Genomic DNA, 17,100 nt, shown 5'->3' with positions numbered 1-17,100 from the left:
TTTTTTGTGCAATTGAATGAATAAAGAGATTAATTAAAACCATGGCTAAAAATGGACTGTTGTAGAAAGTTAAACGTATAGACTTTAAAGCGAGAGAGTTTTTTCAGAAGTCTTCCTTTGAAAGCAGTTTATCTATTTGGATGGGGAACCTACATATTTTGATACAATAAAAATAAAATAAACAAAAAAAAAACTAAATAAAATTGAAGTGTAATCTATTTCAAAGAGTTCCAAGTTGGACTAAAAACTAAACTAAAAAAAAAAAGGAAAAACAAATTTTTTCAGCAGCCACCATCGTAAATTGGATAAAATTTCTTAAATACATTTACCGAAATTTTATTTAAATTAAATAGAAAAAAATATTAATAACTTTTCTTTTCACCCACAGCTGCTGGCGCAAATGGTTTGCACCACGCGAATTACGTGCGCGCACCGTTCATTTGGGCCGTGCAACCACGGAAAAATTCCCACCGAACGAGATACGAAATCAAAAATACAATGTGATCACGTTCCTGCCGCTCGTCCTGTTCGAGCAGTTTCGTTTCTTTTTAAATCTGTATTTCTTGCTCATGGCATTGTCACAATTCATACCCGACATACGCATTGGCTACCCATACACCTACTGGGGACCACTCAGTTTCGTGCTGATGGTGACAATCGGTCGTGAAGCGGTCGACGATTTGCGACGACACCAACGTGATCATGAGGTGAATTCGCAAAAATACAAGAGGCTAACTGTAAATGAGACACCAGGTTATGAGATGGTGCCCTCATCAAAATTGAAAGTAGGAGATATGATAATTGTAGAGAAGAACGAGCGAGTGCCAGCGGATTTAGTACTGCTGCGCACCAGCGACAAGAGTGGTTCTGTCTTTGTGCGCACCGATCAACTGGATGGTGAGTTTATAAATATGTAGATAGAAAAGTAAAAAGAAAAACATATTTTTATATAAAAATACTTCTTCTAATTATAGGTGAAACTGATTGGAAATTGCGCCTGGCAGTGCCGCTTACTCAGAAGTTGAACAAGGATTCAGATTTATTCCATATTGACGCAAGCGTTTACATTGAAAAGCCACAGAATGATATACACTCATTCATCGGCACATTCTCGATGGTGAGTAGAGATTTTGTGTGGCTTAAGAACTTATAGGTTTCGAAATTTATGTTGAAATTATATTTTGTTCGCCTTTCTCTAGCAGGATGGAGGCGAGGAAACTGGCCTTAATGTGGAGAATACGCTGTGGGCGAATACTGTCGTCGCTGCTGGCACAGCTACCGGCATTGTGATCTATACTGGCTGTGAAACGCGCAGCGTTATGAATAACTCGCAGCCGCGTTCGAAGGTTGGACTGCTCGATGTGGAGATTAACGGTCTAACTAAGGTATGACGTCATAGTAGAAGTGAAAAAAACATGGGGAAATTGAATTTTAATGAATTAAAAAATAAATAAAAATCAAAAACACTTTAAGTAAGTGTAAACTACACCATTCATTCATTTTTTTACTCCTTTCTAGGTGCTGTTCTGTGCCGTTCTCGGCCTCTCGCTCGTCATGATGATGCTCAAAGGTTTCAGTGGCCCTTGGTATCGCTATATGTTCCGCTTTGTGCTACTCTTCTCCTACATTATACCCATAAGTTTACGTGTTAATTTGGACATGGGCAAAGCATTCTATTCATGGCAAATGCAAAATGATCCTGAAATTCAAGGCACCGTAGTGCGTTCGACAACCATACCCGAAGAGCTGGGTCGTATATCGTATGTGCTCACTGACAAGACGGGCACGCTGACGCAAAATGAAATGGTCTTCAAGAAGATACATTTAGGCATAGTTTCACATGACAATGACACATTTCATCATATCGGTCAGATAATACAAACACTAGCACCTACGATACTGGCACAAAGTGCACCAGGAAATGGCGCCGGTGTTGGCGGTGGTAATAGCGGCGGAACTAGCGACCCGCAGACGCCTTTAGTTATAACAACAAAACCGATGTACTCGGGTAATCGAATGCGGCACCCGGAGGGTTGGCGCGAATGGGAGGCAGTAAAGGCGTTGGCATTGTGCCACAATGTGACCCCAATCACCGACGAGGATGACAACAAATCTGTGTCCACATCCTCGACATACACATCATCTGCAGGTGCGTGGGATGCAGTATATTTAAATGAATATAGATAAAATGGTAATAAATTGAACCTCCCCTTACCTTTCGTTTCGCTACAGGTGGTTCTACTTCGCCCACAAAATCTGTGATAAATGTAGAATCGAGCGCTACAGAGCACCAGTATCAAGCGTCCTCGCCAGATGAGATTGCGCTGGTTAAGTGGACCGCTGAGGTGGGTTTGACGTTGATTGGGCGCGATATTAACTCCATGACACTGCAAATGAAAACGAGAAAGTGTAAGTTTGAGATTATTTTACTGCCCTTTATTTAGATATTTTCAAAAAATTGTATTTAAGGTAAATTTTTTACATTCTATTTTATGATTAATAAAACATAAGTATATAAATATTTCCCACTTCATCTTCTCAGCCAAGGGTGAACCACAAGATGGCCTACTGCAATACCAAATTCTTCAGGTATTCCCCTTCACCAGCGAAAGCAAACGCATGGGTATTATTGTGCGCGCTTCCGGCTCCGGTGAAATTACATTCTATCTCAAAGGTGCCGACGTGGTCATGTCCTCCATTGTGCAGTACAACGACTGGCTGAGCGAAGAGTCTGGCAATATGGCGCGTGAGGGACTGCGGACTTTGGTTGTGGCCAAGAAAGTGCTCTCCGAAGAGCAATATAATGACTTCGAAACTCGCATTACCGCCGCACGCCTCAGCGTAAGTGATCGCGTAGCCAAAGTGGCCGCCGTGATTGAGTCTTTGGAGCGCGAGATGGAGTTACTCTGCTTAACAGGTGAATAAACCTGCATAAGTACTTTTCAAAATCACCCCTATAAATTCCTTTTTTTTTACATACAGGCGTTGAGGACCGGCTGCAGGAAGGCGTGCGTCCAACACTCGAACTGCTACGTAACGCTGGCGTGCGCGTATGGATGTTGACGGGTGACAAGCTCGAGACCGCCTGCTGTATTGCAAAATCCTCACAGCTAATCGGTCGCAATCAAGGCCTACATGTGCTGCGCTCGGTGACGACACGCACAGAGGCGCATGTGGAGCTAAATAACTTCCGTCGCAAACAGGGTCACGCACTGGTTATTTCGGGTGAATCTCTTGAGGTGTGTCTACAATACTATAGACCAGAATTCCTCGAGCTTGCCACCGCTAGTCCGGCAGTGGTGTGTTGTCGTTGCAGTCCAACGCAGAAGGCCCAAGTGGTGCAGCTGATACAACATCACACGGGCAAGCGTACGTGCGCAGTTGGCGATGGCGGTAACGATGTAAGCATGATACAACAGGCCGATGCTGGTGTAGGTATTGAAGGCCGTGAGGGGCGGCAAGCTTCACTCGCTGGCGATTTTAGCATACCACAATTTTCACATATTGCCAAACTATTGCTGGTGCATGGACGGCGTTCGTACAAGCGTTCGGCGGCGCTCTCACAATTTGTCATACATCGCGGTCTAATCATAACTACACTACAAGCTGTATTCTCCGCTGTCTTCTATCTCAGCTCAGTGGCGTTGTATCAAGGTTTTCTCATGGTTGGCTATTCGACGCTATACACAATGTTTCCCGTATTCTCGCTGGTGCTTGATCAGGATATAACTTCGACTACAGCAGTAACCTATCCGGAATTGTACAAAGATCTATCGAAAGGACGTAGTTTGAGCTACAAAACCTTCTTCATCTGGGTGCTAATCAGTATATATCAGGGCGGTGTGATAATGTATGGCGCGCTTATACTGTTCGAAGATGAATTCATACATATTGTGGCGATTAGCTTCTCGGCGCTCATTATGACTGAGTTGATAATGGTGGCGTTGACGGTGCGCACATGGCATCGGTAAGTACAAAGTGATAATTAACTGCGCAGCACGTCAGCATTGTTTTCAAATGTTTTATCGAAATTTCGCTTTTCAGTCTCATGGTGTTAGCTGAGCTCTTCAGCTTGGCCCTCTACTTGATATCGTTGGCTGTGTTGCACGAATATTTCGGTAAGTTATGACTACATTAAGATTATTGTTATTATTTTTATTTTTTTTTTTAATTTTCTATGTCTTTTTCTTTCTCCGTCACGCGCACAGATTGGGAGTTCATCTGGTCGTACGATTTCCTCTGGAAGGTCTCCATCATCACGCTTGTTTCTTGTTTACCATTGTATATTATAAAGTTCTTACGCAAGAAGTGCTCACCGCCATCATATTTGAAACTTTCATAAATCGTTGAGCACCAACATACTCCCTTTTTCATACTTTTCCCCAAGTACATATTTTTGTTCAGAGTTTTCTTTTTTTGTTATGTAACAATAAGTAAGCTAAGCGTTAAGTTGACACGTTTGCCTTTTAGGTTTTAGCGATATTTTATATACCATAAATATTATTAAATGCATTTGAAGAGTCAAAATATTATTTAAGGAAAACAAAGAATGTCTGGTTGAAAAGGTTAATTGAAAAGCTGGTATTCTGCTTAGCACATCTCAACCGATTTCTGATATTTTCCTGCTATATGTATTAATATATTCGGTTTTGTGACGAAGATTTTGACTTTTGGTTTTCAGCAGCAATTCATTTTGTTAATTAAAGTATATTTAAATAAATAAAAAATAAGCATTAGCACGTTAATTTTTGTATACAAATAATTTTTTTTATTATTATTATCGTCATGAATTATAGCTATTATTCTTGAGCACCCCGCTTCCCTCAAAAATTCAACGAAACTTTTATTACTGTTAAATACGTTGTATAATTATTTTAACAAAAAAAAAAATAATAACAAAAATTGTAAAAAACTTCCGAGTCGCTTATATTTCGCGAAAACCACTAGAAGGCCAAATGAGTGTACTCTTTATCTCTTTAAATTAAAATTTGAAAAAATTTCGCAGAATTTGTGAGTACAGATAAAACAGACTGTGTTGTTAGTTGGTAACGTATGTACGTCGTAGGTGACTTTTTAAAACTAAAAATAAATTATAATAAAAGTATTTAATATGACATTGGCATAATTGTGTAGAGACGAACGACGACTGGCTAATAAAGAGTGCGTCAACTATTTTCTAATCAATGTTAAAACAAGAAAATATTGATTTAGTAAAGGAACTAGGTTAGTTGCAGTGATTAAGAAAAGTAGAAAGAAAAATTAAAAAAAAAGATAGGGAAAAGTTGATATGAAACAATAAAACATTTGAGTACTTTTATTATAAGCACACACACTCGCGTATACAAACAAACAAAAAAAAAAAACGCTCAAAGAAGCGCTGGTGTGTGTTGCAAACTACTCTAAAACGAAAGTTGTTAAGCCAGTTTATAGATGTGTCGCATGGTCGTGGATGGGGTTCTTTAAGAATCAAAAGATAGTCGCAATTTTCAATATCAAAAAATTGATATACATATATGTACATGGACATAAATCCGTAAACTTGCATTTTTAATAAGTGATTTATGTACAAGTTTAATTTGTGACCGTAATCTTATTTGTGGAGTTAAAATAAAAAATATTCTATTGGACATTTGCTTTAAATAAAAGAAAAGAGGGATAATATAAAATTTTATAAAATAAATAACTAAAACTCTTATAAAAATCATTTTTTTCTTTAAATTTGAACAGGATTTTGAAGATAAATAAAAGAAGAAAAGTATTTAAGTTAATCTTATGAAATGCAAATCATGTCATAACATACAAAAATTAATGCATACATAAGTATGTATTCGTATCCATTGATATGCATTTTTTAACACAATCGTGCATAAAAATATTCAACCCTAATGACAAGTTATTAAAGTGCGAAAATAAAATAAGACACACCTTAAGATAAAACATACTAAAAAATCAAGCATTAGATTTTCTAAGATAGTTAATATATAAAAACAAAACTATTTTTAGTTGCTAAAATGAACAGTAATTGATATGAGTCAGAAACTATTTTCAAATATAGGTTAAAGTGAATAAAAAAAAAACCTAATAAATAAAAAATTTAAACAAACACTTTTTTTTATTTATAAACTACGTCTGGTTTTTATGAAGTTGTGTGTGCGTATCTTCTCTTGCCCGGCTCATTTCACCAAGCTGGTCAGATGTCAACGATGGTTGTTGTAATAGCATAAAAATTACCTAAAAAGTTTTTGGAGAATCAGCTGGAGTGAAAGTCTTTGGTTTGATATAGATCCGGGTCGTTCCGGTTACGTAGACCCGACTGTCGGTACAACGATGATGGTCAAACCTGGCACTGCAGAAGTTAAGTATAGAGCACCGCTGCCTGAGCTGTTGTTGTTGTTGTAGCGGCTACAACAACCCCGCCCAGATCGGTTGGTATCTCAGTCGTTGTCGTCAAGTTCCACTAACGGCAACCCTAGGAAGCATCTGTCCACAGGGACAAGGCCGTTAGGGTTGTCGGGTTTTCCGGGCATGCGAAGAGATGGTTCGAGTCATGTGGGGTCTCTCCGCATGCCGGACATTCGTTCGGCACATCCTCATTCAGCCTACTCAAGTAGGAGTTTAACCTGCTGCAGTAGCCGGAGCGAAGTTGAGCGAGTGTAGTGCGTGTCTCCCGAGGCAGATGAAGCTCTGTCTCGTCAATGTCCGGGGGTGGTATGCCTAGAACGGCATTCACAGGTCTAGAGTCTACATAACTCGAGACTGAGTCCCTGTGAATGCCGTTCAGGGCCTGTCTGTACGCTGTCGGGTCCCAGAGGTTGCTTAATGAACCTCTGGACTTCATCCGTCAGTTCATATAGATGCCTCCTGACGTGCCTAGGCGAGGGCTCCTCTGCAAGCAGCTGTCTGTTTGGGTGGCCACTTCTGTGGCTCCCGATCAGGAACTGCTTGCAGAGCATTATGTTGTGCTCCTTAACTGGGAGCATTTGCGCCTCGCCGTGCAAGTGGTGTTCTGGCGACATCAGGAGGCATCCCGTCGCTGTCCTAAGTGCCGTATTTTGTACCGTCTGTAGCTTCGTCCACTGCGTCCTACTAGTCCCTGGCGACCACACTGGCGCTGCGTAGTTCAAAACCGGCCGGCCTATTGCCTTGTATGTTGCCAGCAACGTTTCTTTGTCTTTGCCCCAAGTACTGCCGGCTAGCGACTTGAGGACCTTGTTGCGGCTCTGTACTTTATTGACAATAGCGGTTGAGTGCGCAGAGAAGGAGAGCAGGCTGTCGAATGTTACTCCGAGTATTTTGGGGTTATTCACCGTCGGAATTGGTGTGTCATCGACGTGAATCCCCAGCGGTAGCCTGACCTCCTTCGTCCAGGTTGTGAACAGGCTCGCGGAGGACTTCGTAGGGGAGAGGGCTAGACACTTTGCAGTGAAGAAGCGAGAAAGTTCGGAGAGATAGCCGTTTACTTTCAAACACAGGTCATCATTTCCATTCCCAGTCACCATGATCAAGCAGTCGTCGGCATAGGAGACAATCGAGACTCTCTCTGGTGGTTGAGGGAGCTTTGAAATATAAAAGTTAAACAGTAGCGGGGAAAGGACACCACCCTGAGGAACCCCCTGTTTTATTTTTCGCTGCTTACTCGTTTTGTCTCTAAATGTTACCGACGAATGTCGACCACTCAGATAATTTGCCGACCACCGTTTGAGCCTCTGTGGGAGAGAGGAGGCCTCTATATCTTCTAGCAGCGTGGAATGGCAGACGGTGTCAAACGCCTTTGACAAGTCCAACGCTACTAGAATCGTTCTCTCACAGGGACGGTTGCGGTTAAGGCCACGAGTTATCTGAGTGTTTATGGCGTAAAGTGCTGTTGTTGTACTGTGCACTTTACGGAAACCATGCTGATGCTTCGCTGGGGTCAGGTGGTTTGTGAAGTACGGGAGTAGCAAGGCCTCGAGTGTCTTCGCTACCGGTGAAAGGAGTGTAATCGGACGATACGAATCTCCTTTGTTGGCGGGTTTCCCCGGTTTGAGCAGTGGGACCACTCTCCCCACCTTCCAGATGTCTGGGATGATGAGAGTGGCCATTGACAGGTTGAGGACCTCCGTTAGGTACGCTACCCCCGCAGGACCCAAATTTTTCAGCATCAGCATGCATATTCCGTCGGGACCCATGGCTTTGGAGGCTTTCGCCTTCCCGATGGCCACCTGAACTTCACCGCAAGTGAAAGCAAGGGGGGCACAATTTGTTGGCAGTTTGTGCAGCCTTCTGGTCACTCGACGCTTGGCTTTGTCTACCGGAGGATGCAGTATGAACTGCCGGCTAAAATAGCTCGCGCATCGCTCCGGGTCCGACGAAGCATGGTCCCCGAAGGAAATTTCGACTCTGTCGTCGTGCTTCGTCGGATTAGACAATGACCTCACGGTTGACCAAAGCTTGCTCACACCAGAGGTGAAATTACAAGTCTTCAGGTGCTCCTCCCACTTCTTCCGCTTATGTACGTTTACAAGTTGCCGAATCTCCGCGTTGAGATCCCTGATACGGGGATCTCCGGGATCGGCCTGACGAATGCTATCACGCTCATCAGCTAGAACAGCCGCTTCGGCAGGGAAGTTTGGACGTGGGTCCGATATACGTCCTGCCGGTATGAAGCGAGCTGCAGCAGCAGTGATAGTCCTGCGGAACTTACGTTCACCGAGATGGACGTCGGTTGGTGTGGGGAGCGCTGCGAAGGTGTTTTCAGTAAACCCCGCGTAACCTTTCCAATCAGCTTTGGAAAAGTTGATATAGGTCCGGTGTTTGGCGGAGGCAAAGTCGGTTGGTTTATCAATCGAGATGACTATGGGTAGATGGTCTGATGTTAGAGTCAGCATAGGTCGCCACGTTATGCTGTTTATCAGACCAGCGCTGACTATTGTGATGTCTAGCGAGCTACTGCAGTTACCCATAATCCTGGTGGGTGCGTCGTCGTTCATTGTGCAGAATGTCAAATCGTCTATCTGCTCAGCCAAGCCTGTTCCCCTACGATCGTTTGACAGGCTTGAGTGCCAAAGATCGTGGTGCGCATTAAAGTCACCTACTACCATACGGTTTTCACCTCTGAGGAGCGCACCTATATCAGGGTGATATCCTGCCGGGCAGCAGGTGACAGGGGGTATGTATATGTTAAATATTTCGAGCTCGACATCGCCTGACCGGATAGCGATGCCCTGACATTCTAGGGTGGTATCCCTGCGGTCGATGTCTGCTTCGATAAGACGATACTGCACGGTGTGGTGCGTGATGAACGCTAAGCCACCACCATTATCTCGCTCGCGATCTCGACGGTGCACGTTGCACCCGGCGCAATTCAACAAAGTTGAATTGCTGTGCAGCTTCGTCTCTTGGACCGCAGCTATTAATATACCATGCCGACACATGAAGACGGTTATCTCCTCAATCTTGCTCTGTAGCCCGTTACAGTTGAATTGGAGGAGCTTCATGTGGTTCGGGAGACGTGTCGTGATGTGGGGTGTGAGTGAGGTGTATGTTCTTGCCGCCGTTGGCTGTGTGTGCTGCTGAGGTGATTGCCGCCCTGTGGTGGTGGTGGGGGGCGTCGCAATTGACGTCTGCGACCGAGCAGCGCAACACGGGCCCTCGAAATTCCCCGTCCAATCTCGCGTGGTACGCAGACCTGAACATGCCCTAAAGTGGCACCAGCCAAGGCAGGTGTTGCACTTGACTGATGTCACATTACGGAATATTCTGGTCTGACATACCGTGCAGATTGTAGGGGGAACCAGGAGTTGTTGGCGGCGGCGTGTGGGTGGTGGTGCAGTTGTGTGTGTTATGTGGTCTGTGGTGGCTATGGTACGGTCTGTGGTGTTATTATGTTGTTGTGTAGTGGCGACTGTGTGTGGTTGCTGTGTGAGTGTGTGGGGCTGCACGGGCGGACTATCGTTTGCCGTGGAGGCTGCTCTGTTTGAGCAACAGGGGGCCACGTAAGACGTGGTCCACTGTCTGTGTGTCCGTAGTCCCGAGCAGACCCTGAGGTGACTCCACCCCTCGCAGGCATTACACTTGACTGAGGTGGAGTTGTGGTGTAATCGTCTTCGGCATACACAGCCTGAGCTGTTTTTGGTTTCTTGTGGGAGTTGCCGAGCGGCTAAGGTTTCTATTGCTCTAAGGTTTGCCAGATCTCTGCATCCATCGACTATAACCAACGTGCCACTGCGTGGCTTTGCTTTAACAATGTCTCGTCAAATTGTAGTTAAGTTGGCTGTCTTCAACCTCCAACAGCCCCACACTAAGAGTATGGACAAAATCTGTTATGTTCTTTGAAAGAGAGGAACGCGACCTCCCACGATAGCCGCTTCTTCTACGTACCGGAATGACTCGAGTTTTACCCGACCAAGGGGGGCGATCTAACCCCGTTTAGGTCTGCGAAATGCAATGCATCAAACGCTGTTCAATTATGGGGCTACATCTGATCCGAACTCTTCTGCTCAGGGCTGGCATAGAGTCAAACCCAGGGCCAGAAATATACACCTGTTGCGTATGCCAGAGACGATTACATGCAAACTCCACCTCGGTCAGGTGCAACACATGCGACGGGTGGAGTCACCTACGCAACTTCTCGGGCTTTAGAACGCACCGGCAGTGGACCACTTCGTTCGTGCCCCATGCTGCGCGAACCGGACCGCCTCCACGGCAAACCGCCACTCGCCCGAGCAGCATGACACTAACACACCTACACCCCAACACAACAAAACAGTGAACACGCACACAAACACTACATCACCTCCACCTACACACCGCCGCCGGCAACTCCAAGTCCCTCCAACAATCTGCTCGGTTTGTCGGCCCAGAATATATCGTCATGTGACGTCAGGCAAGTGCAACTCCTGCCTTGGCTGGTGCCACTTTAGGGCATGTTCTGGACTCTGCAAAACACGGGATTGGACGAGTGACTTTGTGGCCGCATGCTGTGCTGCCCAGTCGCAAACTTCGCCGCGACGCCGCCCACCACCACCACAAGGCAGCACCATCCTCAGCAGCACACACAACAGGGGGCCGGCAGGCAATACAACTCACTCACACCCCACTTCACAATCGGTCTCCCAAGGCACACAAAGGTGGTACAATTTAACTGTAACGGACTTCAGAGCAAGACCGAGGAGATAACCGTCTTCATGGGCCGGCATGGAATATTAATAGCTGCGGTCCCAGAGACGAAGCTGCACAGCAATTCAACTTTGTTGAATTGCGCCGTATACAATGTGCACCGTCGAGATCGGGCCTAGCGTCCATCACGCACCACACCGTGCAGTATCGTCTTATCGAAGAAAACATCGACCGCAGGGATACCATCCTAAATTTCAGGGTATTGCTATCCGGTCAGGCGATGTCGAGCTCAAGCCTGTCTAATGAACGTATGGGCACACTTGTCTGAGCAGATAGACAATTCGACATTCTGCACATTGAACGACCACCCACCAAGATTATGGGCAGCTGCTGCAGCTCGCCAGACCTAACAATTGTCAGCGCTGGTCTGATAAACAGCATATCATGGCGGCCTATGCTGACCTTAGCATCAGACCATCTGCTCATAGTCATCTCGTTTGATAAACCTGCCCACTTTGCTTTGCGTCGCGAATTCCCGGACCTATGTCAACTCTTCAAAAGCTGATTGGAAAGGCTTCCCGGAAGTTCACAGCCCTACCGACACCAACCGACGTTCACGTAAGTGAGCGTAAGTTCCGCATGGTTTTTCACTACTGCTGCAGCCCGCTTCATCCCAGCAGGATGCACTTCGGACCCCTGTTCGAATTTTTCCACTGAAGCGGTGTGGTTTCTCTAAATAGATGACGAGAGTTTTTACAGTTTAAACGTTGCTTGGTTTTTTGCTTTTTATTTGCTTAATACGTAAGCGAACACGAATATGGAGACCAACTAAAGATGACCACGAATATAAGGAAGAAGACGAATACGATCACAAATACGAAGACAATTTCGGCCACAGTTAATGCGGACAAATTCGACGACGCAGCAGAATACGACGGCAAAAACGAATACGGGGGAGAATTCGAAGACGAATGCGACGATAAAGGCGAAGACCAAAACGAATTTGAAGACGACTGTAAAGGCCAATACAAAGACAAAGACAACTACGAATACAAAAACGAATACGAATGCCAGAAAGAATACGAAGACGACTACGAATACGAAGGAAAATAAGAAAGCGAAACTGAAGACGGAGATGGATATCACTCCAGCCTTTCTTGTTTCTTCACTGCAAGGACCGTAACAATCTCCCCAACGTAATCAACGGCGACCCTCTTCAACACCTGGACGAAGGAAGTCAGGCTAGAATTAGGCATTCACTTCGACGGCAAAAATTTCTGCAATATGAAGCGAACTAGAAATGAGTCGATGGAAGTTTCACTTTTGGAGTGTGCCCAGTAGGGTAGTAAAGTCGGAATTATAATGCTCTCACCCCCTAGGATTGTACTATTTCGAAAAAAAGTATACCCCCATTTTGTTATTTTGTAATCAAAAAATTTTTAGAGGTCGCTCAAAGCGCTCAAAGTTTTCCATGAATTTTTATATGGAGAAAAAACAAGTTTTCGTAGAAATGATATAGAATTCTTGAAAATTAATCAGAAAGTTCTGGTTTTCTTCAGGAGACATTCAATAACAATACCCAATTGAATCCAATTGATCCAATTGATCGATCGAAAAACATTGATTTTTGAGAATTCTATACCATTTCTACGAAAAGTTGTGATTTCCCACATAAAAACACATAGAAATATTTTTTGATTTCAAAATATAAAAAAAACAGGTGTATACTTTTTTAGGTATAAAAGAATCCTAGAGGGTGAGAGCATAAAAATTCCGACTTTACATTTTCTCATACATTTTTGGACCACATTTGGGTTTACTTCGTGGTCTTTGTTACTGCATATACCAGGAGTGTTTTTGAGGTTTCAAAATTGGTTGGAAAATGCTTCAGGCTTGTGTAATTTGTCTAATTATCAAAAAGTTTTCATAAAAAACATGGTTTATTTATTGAGAAATTGTCAGCATTAAACTGTAATTCAAATAAATTATTTAAAAACACTAGAGAGCCGGTCGAATTCCGACAGTAGCTGGCAAGAACTGGTTAAGAAAAATTCAAATTATTGAAAAGTGATGATATGCGCGCAAATACCATATAAGTAAATTTGCAAAACTCTCCTGTGAAAGCTTCCCAACGGAGCTATTTGGTTTTGTCGCTATTGTCACAACAATTTTGTCACAGTGACAATTGTCAGCACAATTGTCGCCAATAGTCCATAATATCACTGTCGTTTTCCAAAAATGTTCACAGTTTCCTACAAGCGTATATGAAACGGAAAAAATGTCGCCAACAATTCTGGCAGTAATATTTTATAAAAAAAAATCGACAATTGTCGCACCAGTCACTTTTGTGAAATAGGCCCCAGGTCCAATTTTAGTCGACAAAAAAATGTATTATGTACATATTCAATTAAACATATTCCATTAAAATTTTTCTAGTGGAGAGATTCTTTTCCCCCACATTTGTGCTTGCGTATTACGTTACCGAGATTTTTATCGATCTATTGTTAAATTTTTATCAATGATAAATTTTTAACAATAGTCTTATGAAAATAGTTTCTTGGCGGACGCTGTAGTCGAGTTAGATGTGCGTATTTCCACGCGGTAGGACCAAGGTTCGATGTCTGGCTAAAGCAACACTCAAACAAGTTTTTTCTCTATTTCTGTTTCACATTAACCAGAAAAATAATTTAAATAGAAGGCAATAAAAAATTGTTGTTTAATATATTTTGTTCTCACTTTTTATTTCAATTTTATTTTACTTCTAAACTAGTTGTGTTTAAATTTTTTTTTCTCTGTTGTTCGTTTCTGGTAATCGGAGTTTAGGTATTTAGTTGTCCATGTTTGACTCGCCTGCTTACTTCTATTACTATTTTATTTATCAACTTATGCATCAACGCATACATACATCAGCAATCGTAAATAATTTCTTTTTAATCCTTTCTGAAGATTTACTATGCGCACTAACTTGTTCCCATATTTTTTTATTTATTTTTTTTGTTTGTTTATAAATTCTCTTTACGATACGCTATGTATAAACAACAGTTGAAATATTCAAATAGTTTTGAATCAGTGTAGCAACAAGTACATTTTTTGGGTTAAGTTTTCAAAATAATTTACTAATTTAAAAATTTACTATGTTTTTTTTTTGGTGTTTTTGCTATGTACGGGTACCTAAATGATTTCAAATTGTATTTAATGTTAAACCGTTAATTGGGTTTTTATATATATTTTTCCTTTAGTTAGAGTTTGGCTGGTTGGTGTGAATAATTTCTGGATTTCTACGTTCGATTGATACTAAATAGTAAGTTCTTTTTAACTTATATGTGTTGTCATGAATTTTTGTAGTTTTAATTAGACTAGTGAGCAATTATAAATAACACTCTTATTTTATATTTTTTTTTTAACTTTATTTAATTTTTTATGTTATAAACATGCATTTGGTTTTTGTGTGCGCACTTCAATGCGCTTATATTTATTATTATTTTTATACTTTAGTATTTATAAATATTTATTTTCAGCTTTTGGTTGTTGTTTTTAGTGGTTTAATATGCAAAACACTTCACTTGGATTTCTTCTTTAAATTATAGTTATTTTTATTTAAATTGTTCTAGTTATATGGTCTATAGTTTTTTTTTTCATATATTTCCCATTTTATATTTGTCAAATTTTAAGTATGAATTAAATATTTCCGTGCTAAATGCTATGGTTATGAGTTTTAATATTATGTGTTATTTTTTGCGGTTTGTTTATTTTTTTTTTCTATGCTATCTCTTTTTCGGTTTATTCTTTTATTTGGTTGTACTGTTCTATTTGATTTTTCTGTATATTAGCTATTTTTTTACTTCATGCTTTCTTAAAATTATATTTGATTTTACACTGTATTGAAAATATTTCAAATTCAAGAGAATCAATAGATTTTTGTAAGGAGTTAATGAAAAAACAAATTTATTGCAAAAACCGCTGATTGTTTCCTAGCTCGAAGGTGGTCATAATTCGAATTCCACTCGAACGAACTTAAGGATTCCGAGGAAGATGAATGGACCATGAATTATAAGCTAGCTGAGTTTAGGTTTACACGCCATCACTACTTGAAAAACTATTTGGTTTATTGATATTTATTATATTCCTATCAAAAAACATCTAAATATGCACATTAGGGTTCACCGCGAAAAAATATTGCACTTTTTCAACGGAATTTTACAAATTATTATATTTTAAGAATCCGCCAAAATATTTCGGAAAGTTATTAAGAATAACGTGAACTGGACCAATTTGAAAATCCCACTAAAAATCTCATTATTTAGATTACGTTTACAAAATGTTTAAACAATTTTATGCAGATCCCTTAAGCCTAAACTCTTTCTTTGATTTTTTTGGAAAAAAAAAAATTTTTAAAAACTATTTTTATTTATAAAAAAAAACTCGATTTTTGGAGATAATTTCAAATAGGTCCAGCACAAGTAAATCTTAATATTTTTTTCGAAATATTTTTGCGGTAGTCATATGGCCTTATTCATAAAAAATAAAGTAGGTTTAAAGAGCTTTACAAATTGACGTTTTCATACATTTTTGAATTTATAAATCTTTTATAAAGCTACTTTGTTTTTTATGAATAAGGCCATTAAAATATAATAAATTTAATATTCCCGATGGAAAAACAGCAGCTATTTTTTATGAATGGTGAGTGAGTGGAAAAATAAATAGGGACACGACGTTTTAACTATTTTTCTTTTGCTTATTTGATATTTATTATTATTATTATTATATAAAAGTATAGCTCATTATCTAACAAAAACCATATAAATTCATATTGCAAACTTTGTGCAAAAATTATAAAAATTCTGCAAAATTTCATCTAAATTTTCAACTTTTTAATCAGATTTTTTAGAATATTTTGAGAACGCAGTTTTATAGCCCATTAAATTTTAGTAAAGGGCAAGTTTGAAGTTCCTTAAAAAATCGCATTGATTTTTGATAATTTTTATTCTGAATGTATTACGCACTTTTTCCACACAAAAAAAAATTTCGAACATACTTTGTATGCAAGAAAAACATTAAAAAAAAAAATGCCAGAAATTAACGCGATTTTTTGACAACTTAAAACTTACACCTCATTCGATTAAAATTTAATGGACTATAAAATTACATATTCAAACAAATTCTAAAAAATCTGATTAAAAAGTGAAAAATCTAGATGCAATTTTGCAGAATTTTAATACTTTTTGGGCATATTTTGAAATATGAATTTGTATGGTTTTGGTTAGATAATGAGCTATAATTTTATAAAAAAAAATTATAAATATTAAATAAACGAAAGAAAAATAGGAAACATTTTTTTAAAATATCGTGTCCCTATTTATTTTTCCACCACTGTATAACAAACTTTGCGATTTTAGGAGCCAAAACATCTCTCAGCCAGCTTGCCACCATCATTGAGTAACCATCATGACTGAAGCTAAAAAGCACAAATGGTTTAAGCCAGGTTGACTGATACAAATAGCCTTATACATATAGTTCAGTACCTTCTGAGTAAAAAAAAAAAAAAAAATCGAATGTCGTTCATTGGCTTGGATATACCCACAGCGTCTTTCAGTCCATTATTAATATACTCGGTTTCTGGTGTTGAGATAAGTTCAATGGACATTCCCTCTTCATCGCTCATGGTCATTACATTAAAGCTTTCGATATGGAGTTTGGTAACCTGGAATCGTGTGCACTTGCCACTTGGTCATCAGTAGTTTTATCTCCTTGGTTTTTGTCCTAATAAGTACATCTATCGATAGCTGCTCGCTAGCTACTTCGCTCACCTCAACCAATTACGATGTAGAGGCTACATCAGCCGCGCCACTCGGTTGATACGCTGGCTTAAGTACGTCAGCGATTTCCATAACTCGTAAGCATAACGTTGTCCCGCTTATGATACTGGGACGCTGGGATTTCCAGGCACGCCATTTTTGATGGTCTAATAAAAGTTTTACTATAAAACTGATTAAAATAATCTCA

At 40.6% G+C, this 17,100-nt stretch overlaps 1 protein-coding gene across 4 annotated transcripts in view; it reads left to right on the top strand.

Annotated features, from left to right (window-relative positions):
* Window positions 1-5,734, top strand: part of LOC118735878 (probable phospholipid-transporting ATPase IIB) — a 46,090-nt gene extending 40,356 nt beyond the window's left edge. For 3 of the 4 annotated variants that reach the window (XM_036465882.1, XM_036465886.1, XM_036465885.1), the window contains exons 2-10: window positions 389-897; window positions 975-1,117; window positions 1,200-1,385; window positions 1,519-2,149; window positions 2,233-2,409; window positions 2,543-2,917; window positions 2,983-3,967; window positions 4,045-4,118; window positions 4,209-5,734. In XM_036465882.1, the coding sequence (XP_036321775.1) occupies window positions 389-897; window positions 975-1,117; window positions 1,200-1,385; window positions 1,519-2,149; window positions 2,233-2,409; window positions 2,543-2,917; window positions 2,983-3,967; window positions 4,045-4,118; window positions 4,209-4,342 (3,214 nt within the window). In that variant the 3' untranslated portion in view covers window positions 4,343-5,734. The remainder of the gene's footprint in view (window positions 1-388; window positions 898-974; window positions 1,118-1,199; window positions 1,386-1,518; window positions 2,150-2,232; window positions 2,410-2,542; window positions 2,918-2,982; window positions 3,968-4,044; window positions 4,119-4,208) is intronic. The other variant, XM_036465884.1, reaches the window with a different exon arrangement.
* Window positions 5,735-17,100: the final 11,366 nt, after the last annotated feature.

The sequence above is a fragment of the Rhagoletis pomonella genome, unplaced genomic scaffold (genome assembly GCF_013731165.1).
Source record: "Rhagoletis pomonella isolate Grant_MI unplaced genomic scaffold, Rhpom_1.0 Rhpom_scaffold_00003, whole genome shotgun sequence".
Lineage (NCBI taxonomy): Eukaryota > Metazoa > Arthropoda > Insecta > Diptera > Tephritidae > Rhagoletis > Rhagoletis pomonella.
The sequence above is the reverse complement of the archived record's forward strand: the minus strand, read 5'-3'. Positions and strand labels throughout refer to the sequence as shown.